This window comes from Phalacrocorax carbo, chromosome 1, assembly GCF_963921805.1.
Source record: "Phalacrocorax carbo chromosome 1, bPhaCar2.1, whole genome shotgun sequence".
In the NCBI taxonomy this organism is placed as follows: domain Eukaryota; kingdom Metazoa; phylum Chordata; class Aves; order Suliformes; family Phalacrocoracidae; genus Phalacrocorax; species Phalacrocorax carbo.
In genome coordinates, this window is record NC_087513.1 from 151,409,809 (window position 1) to 151,416,854 (window position 7,046).

At 42.1% G+C, this 7,046-nt stretch overlaps 1 protein-coding gene across 4 annotated transcripts in view; it reads right to left on the reverse strand.

Annotated features, from left to right (window-relative positions):
* Nucleotides 1–7,031, reverse strand: part of TMCO3 (transmembrane and coiled-coil domains 3) — a 34,272-nt gene extending 27,241 nt beyond the window's left edge. For all 4 annotated transcript variants that reach the window (XR_010370831.1, XR_010370833.1, XM_064439944.1 and 1 more), the window contains exons 1-4: nt 6,897–7,031; nt 6,489–6,565; nt 5,232–5,277; nt 3,570–4,112 (exon numbers count right to left, since the gene is read on the reverse strand). Coding sequence is in view for 2 of the 4 variants with exons in the window: in XM_064439944.1 (XP_064296014.1) it covers nt 3,570–4,016 (447 nt within the window). In the remaining 2 variants the exon portion in view is untranslated. The remainder of the gene's footprint in view (nt 1–3,569; nt 4,113–5,231; nt 5,278–6,488; nt 6,566–6,896) is intronic.
* Between the last annotated feature and the right edge of the window lie 15 nt (nt 7,032–7,046).

Genomic DNA, 7,046 nt, shown 5'->3' on the forward strand with positions numbered 1-7,046 from the left:
AGACTTACTAGCTACAAACAAACAAACAGGAAGGAAAACACAATGAACCTTAATAAAACTGGACTTAACACTGCCCCTTCTACATGGTTACCAAGACAATAACCAAATACAATACTTTGCGTATTGACAGAGCATAATTTGAGGTTTTCTGGAAAAAAGATGCCTACATTTTTTTAAAGATTTAGATGAGAGACCCTACATCTGCTCTTTAAGAGAGCCAATATTATTAGCAAGGGGGAAAAAAAACAGACAGGGAAAAAAATACAAACAATCTCTAGGTCAGACTGAATTCCCAGAAAACGCAAGTTTCCGTCTCCATTTTAGATGCCCTGCCATACCCTGTTAGAAGTCAGACAGAACACAGGTCTCCCTTAGGTTGTGCATTTTATCTCCCTACCCAACATGTATTTTAGATAACCTGTGCATCTAAAATGGTCCTAAACTCCTATGCTTAAATAACTGGAGTGTCCCCTCCTCCATACGTTCGTGGACGGACATTTTTTCCCTTGAAACCTGCAAGAACCTGAATATAATTTAATCAATTCCTTGATGCCAAGACAAAAGCATGTTCAGTACAGCCTATAACTGTAGCTTAACCCTTTTAAGACCCTGACAGATGAATACCTCTGGTGGTGGTGAAACCACAAACTTGCTGTCTGTTGGTGTTTAGAATTACCATAGTTACATCTGCATGATGAAAATTAGCCAGTTCCCAAAATAACTGGAGTTGGGAAAAATGTAACTATTAACGTGTTTGGCCCAATGTCAACTGCTGTAGTTCTTACGCAACACAGAAGCAAGAGACACAGTCACTCTCATACAGCCCCAAGGAAGAACATTTCCTATCTGTTGTTCTCTGCTAGCAGACATTGCTTGAATGATGTAAAAAAACCAGCCCGCGTATGAGCTGGAGGTTCTTTCCCCAGTCAGCAACAGCTTCAAACGTGAGACTGAGTTCATACACATTACATTCTTTCTCCTCAGAAATGGAACAGGGTTTGGGTGAAGGGAGCCGATCACTCGTTTTTGTCGGCTGAGACAAACAGGCTGAACACAGCTAGAGGTAAATTGCAGAAAAATAAATAATGCTTTAATTTGCAAGAAGTTAACTGTCTCTGAATAGCAAGGTAGAAGAGCTTTGAAAAATCTGAGTTTAACTGTAAGTTCCTTTAATTAATAAAGACAAAGGTTTTTGTAGTCTATTAAAGTGGCATCTCTGTTTTCACCGCAAACCAGCGTCACTGCAGTAGAGTGGGACAATCACAGAGACTGGTGTCCATTAAAAGCACAAGTTATCACAAACAGCTTGCTACACGTTAAGCAGAAGTGCATCACAGTACAAACACTGTTCCGCAACTTGTGCTGAGATTGGAGACATCTGATCACAAGGTACACACCAAACAATCTTTTAAGTAAAGTAATACAGATAAGGATTGTGCACTAAACAGGAGATGGGAACACCTAGAAACACATGAGCAAAATGAAATAAGATTAAGACAGACTTTGGGGCAATGCTGGTTAAGAGCACACTGTTGCTGTTGCTCTCTGCTGTTTAATCAAGGATGAAGAAAGTACATTCCGAATAGGTTGCATCTTCACACTACTCGTAGCAGACACCCATGAAATTAGAAGCTGATAGAAAGTAGGAAAGATTTTGGTGCTTTTTCCTGAACCTCTAACACAGGTTCCTGAAGACAAGGAAGGCAGAAGCTATCTTCAGTGCTTCTTCCTTCCCACCCCACCCCCTGCCCTCAGTGAATGATTCCACTATATCTTTTCCCAGCAGCAGAACCAGCAAAAAATGCATCAGACATGCATACATATCCCAACATTAAAGACTTCCAAATACTTTAACTCAAGAGAAATAAAAGGAAGAGTCCAGCACCCTCTACAGTCATTTGTACTTTACATTCAATTACTTTTTAAAAAATTGAAAGGACGTCTTACGAGAACACAAACAAACTGATAACTGCAGTAAAATGCAACTGGAACAAAATTGGACCCAATGTGCATCTTGTGAAGCAAGAACAAGTAAAAAAATGTATCCCATGTAATTTTCATGTTTTTGGCATGGATTTCCCCACTATCCTTTGTTTTATATAACAATTGTAAGGTTAGAACAACAAATATTCTGCTTAAATAATAACGCACATGACTTAAGGAAGGAAGGGATAAAAGATTACTCATTCAAGTAAATATCTTGATATGATAATACAAAAAAGCCTACACAATCCACCTCTGCAGGAATAATGTTTTGACATGACACACCTCTAAAACACATCATTATACACAGAGGCCTCATTTTCCTCATAAAATGAGGAAGCACCATTCTCAAGTTCAAGGACAGATTACCAATATTTTACAGTAACATTGCCAAGAATTAGGTAAATGAGAAAGACGATTCCGGACAGCTTCACTGCTGCTATTTTAAGAGCTCTGAGAAACAAAAAAGTGGAAAAAAATCAAGTAAATTTCATGACAACTGCTACCATTTCTATACAGCAGAGGCTGGTACTACCATTAAGTGCCAATATCAAAGTCATATTGAGCCACAATTGCCACAATTCAAGGCACACCTTTCTTGCACACAATCTCTTGCCATCTTCACATCTCTTACACAAATGCCCTCCCACCTCAAATGCTATATCCCAATTACATTTTTTTTCCTTCTCTTGCTCCCCTGTGCAAGGACAGCCTCTTCTCTTAGAGGACAGAAAACAAAGAAAATTCTTAATATATCCCTCCAGTGATTGAGGAGTAAATCAAGGAAAAGAGCAATTTAATTACCAAATCAATTAAATGACATTTTCTCTCAATGGGAGACTTTCAGTAGGCAGCCTGGGCACTCCCAAGTCCAGTAGACAGCAGCAGATTGTGCACACCATAACAGGTCTGCATTGACATGGGAACTCAAACTTTCCATGAAGTACTCATGCTCAACTGTTACTCATATGTGCTTTTCTTGGTAAAGTTCTCTTAGCCAGCTCTTTCTTGGAAGTACTGTTTTTCAAACCGGCACTTCTTAGGCTAGGAGTGCTATACTGAGATTAAAAATCTAGTCATCTCATATTTCGCATGTCCATTTTACCCACATCTATGCGAACATGAAAATAAAAGGCAAAAAGTCATTCTGTTTAAATTGGAGATTTTGGTCGAGCAATTCTCATTTGGAGTGGAAAAACACCAGTTAGTATTTTGCCAATTTATGGCATTATTTCCACTCTGATAAACCCACTGGCTTATCTAATGCAACTGTGCTACGTGCACTGACTCACTTCTTATATGCCTTTCCCTTGAACATAATATTTGCCATAGATCTTATGATTATGCTTAGCTTTGTTTTGAAATAAACTGTTGACTGCTAGCAAGTTTTAAGCTCTACATCAGAACTCCTTCTAATTTTACTAATAAGAACAAATACTTCATTCAAAATCCATTTTAAATAGTAAAATGTTGCAAGTTTCATCTAGATCCACTTTTTTATTAAAGCAGGTTGAAAACGTGCCATAATAAAATTAAAATCACAAATAGAATATTAATACACTAGTAATAAACATGGGGGAACTAACCTTAATTGCAGCTTCTCTCAAGGCTTCCAGTCTCTGTCTACTGCTTTCTTTCATATTTACAACATCTTTGTAATCACCCTGTAGAGCTCTCTGGAGGCCATGGATTGCTTGAAAGACCGAGTTTTCACTTTCATTTAGCTCCTTTTGGAAAATTTCAAAGGTATGCACCTGAAAAACCTTCTCTTCATCTGACAGTCCTGCATCCTTCTCAACTGCTTTTATAGCATTTTTTAGTTTGTTCAGAACAACGTTCTTCTGGCGAAGAAGACCAGATAGTTTCCTGCAGCTCTCCAACACCCACTGCTTTCTCTGAGTGATAACAGCTCCTTTCCCACGGTGCAGCTTTATTGCATGCTTTACTACATCTTCATGTTCTGCAGGATTTGCTAACTGGCCACAAGGCAGTGAAACCAACGTCCAGAGGGAAATAAATCCAGTTGCCTTCATGCTTCACTTTTTATTGCTGTTAGGAGAAACTGATAATTCACAACTGCTCAAAGCTTTCTGCTACGTGGTTTCTGCATCTCCAGTACGCATACTGTGCTGCAAGATAGTACCAGTCAGTTATCAAACATGATAATGTTGGACTATTAGGCCAAACAAATATAGAAAAGAAACCTAAGACTGCATCCTACACTATGATCTTTAACAGAACGTATATGGTCTCCTTCAGTCAACAGTTATCAAAACCAAGAAACGGCCCAAGTTTATTGACAGATTTTTGTTTTCCCCTTGAGTATTTTCTAGAGATCGTCATATTTTAAAAAAATTTAATGGAAAGCTTAGTCATAGCACATGGTAGTCATCTGCACTGCTTCACAGATGAGAGAAAAAGCCATTAAAAATATTAAACCACAATGACATAGGCTGTACTTTAACCTAGCACCAGAACTCATTCTTTTTACCTATCAGTAGATGATAGGTTAAAAAGTATTTTTTCAAACCTAGCCTAAAAATTTTTATCATAATAATTTGTTATTTATTCATCCTCAGAAGCATTAACACACTCAACTATACACAGCATAATGGAAAAAAAAGTTTAACTGAAACAGATTACATTATACTTGTGAAAGAAACATTTCTACAGTAAAGAAATAACATCAAAACTTCCTGGACTTCTGAGCACTACTAGTTTGGATCAAAGACCTTCACCTGAAAGGCTGCATGGCATTAAGGCATTTTACTTCAAAGCTAATTATTGATCCTTATGATTTTAAAATAGAGTTGTAAGAACACCAAAAGTAAAATCAATTCATTCATAAGTTCATTTCCCAGAAGCTACTCAAAGAGCTATATTTAAACTACTCTATTTGCTTTTAACACCAAGCAGGATAGAATTTCAAAACTGAGAACCAAATTCCTTCCCCCAGGTCCAACAGGAAAATACTGTCATTATTGTAAAATAACGAAGTTATATTTCCTTTAAAAAAAACCCAAACACACATACAAAAACCCCACACACCTCAAAGCTGTACTCAACAATGTATAAAAGTGTGTACCAAACATACATTCATCACTGAAGCACAGCATTTTTAAAATGTGCAACAGACACTACACGTTAGTAGATCATCAATAGAGCAGGTATTTGCCTAAAACTTTAGCTGCAGTCTTGATCTCTGGGCCAACAGCCTTAATCAGGAACCAATATATGGATATAGTCACCTGGAAGCAGTCTGCCCAAGAGAGAATCTTCTTTCCCCATAAGGCACTAGCAGCCACGATCACAAGTATCCAAGCCAGCCATTGTCAATATACAGAATGGGAAGGGAAGATGGTGAGCACAGCCATGCACTACCTTGGTTTTTAAAACACCCTCCCATCTCTGTTTCAGAGAAAATTGAGAAAACCTGTCTATGGGTTGGTTTATTTCTTTTCAATGCATGAAATAGAAGCCAAAGTGTTTAGTTGTCAACAGTTGACTAGGGGCTAGGGTTTAACAACATGAAGAGCTCAAACATTTAAAATCAAGCACTGAAAGTGTAACTGAAGTAGCAAAAGCACATCTACATCACTCTAATTTCAATAAAATTATGAAGTAGGAATATTTCACATTTTTAATAAAGCTATAGGTATACTACCTTTAAGAAATCAGGAAAAAATAATAATCCCCACCGCCTGGCAAAATTCTAGAGTGATATTTACGGAAATACTTCTTCACATATACAAAGTAATATTCTTATTTATTTATTTAACATGTTTGGGGGGAGATTGCGCTGAATATATTACAACCTATTCCTGCAAGGAAGAGGGAGAAGAAAACACCTAGTGTGTATTCAAGCTTCCATTTGCAGGGAGGCGAGAAAAACACTCTACTGCATGTCTTACGTGGTACGTCAAACCCCATAACTAAATTCTGAGCAGAGATTTATATTAGCAAGTTTGCCATTGTTGCATGGCATAAACTAACCACTGCGGCTCAGACGCGGTGCAGTTTTGTTTCAGTGTTCTTTACTTGGCTAATGAAAACTATTTAGAAAAACGGCACCTGGGGCAACGCTCAACAGCTCTTATGGGAATGATGACCTCACGCATAAAAATATATGGTGTGCTTCCGAGGGCAAATAAAGAGGGGGGGAAACCCCACCTCACTCCTCTCCATGCACCAGCAATGATCAGATTAGAGAGAACTCCTGCGGTTTGGAGTCCTTTTTAAGCGCGGTTTGATTGCTGATGGGATTGTAGCTCCTCTTCCCGATGTTTCCTTCCCGAACACGACACCGGGTTTCATCAAGCTGGTACCGGCCCCCGCCCGCGGTGCAAATCCCCATCCCCTCCTCCACAGCGTTCGCGGGTCCTCCCGCACCTGCCAGTCCGCCGCCACCCACCCGTTCCCTCACTACATCCTCCTCCTCAGGACCGGCCGGGCAGGCGGGGGGGGCACCGGCCGCCGCCGCGGCTCCCGCCCCGGCACGCACCCACCTGAGAGCCACGGCACCCGGGGCGCCGCTCCCCGCTTCGCCGGCCGCCTTCCCTGCGGCGCCCGCCGGTACCTCTCCCTGGGGAAGGCCGGGAGAAAAAAGGGGGAGAACGGAGAAAGATCAGGAGAGCGCGGGTGCGACCGGCCCCTTTCCCGCCCCCTCATGGCGGCGGAGGGAGGGAGGAAGAGGTGGAGGGAGGCGGCCGCCCCACAGCCCGCCCAGCGGTCCCGGCAGCAGCGCTCAACTTCTCGGCCCCACGGAAAGCCGCTGCCGCCGCCTCATCGCAGCCCCCACCGCCGGCAACCGCCCGGCGCCCGTCTCGAGGCGGCGGCCGGCCCCGCCGCTGAGGGGAAGGAGACGGAGACAGCGCCCGCCCGCGGGCGCTGCTTCCTCCCTCCACCCCACTCACCTGAGGGAGCGGTCAGAGGAGCGCTGGGGCGAGGGGGCAGCGGCCGCCGAGGGAAGGCTCCGAGAGGCACCGTCCCTGCCCACGGCCTCCTCTGCCACCCCCGAGTGCGGCACCTTTAAGCGCAGGGTCAGACGGGACCTGTAGTCCGAG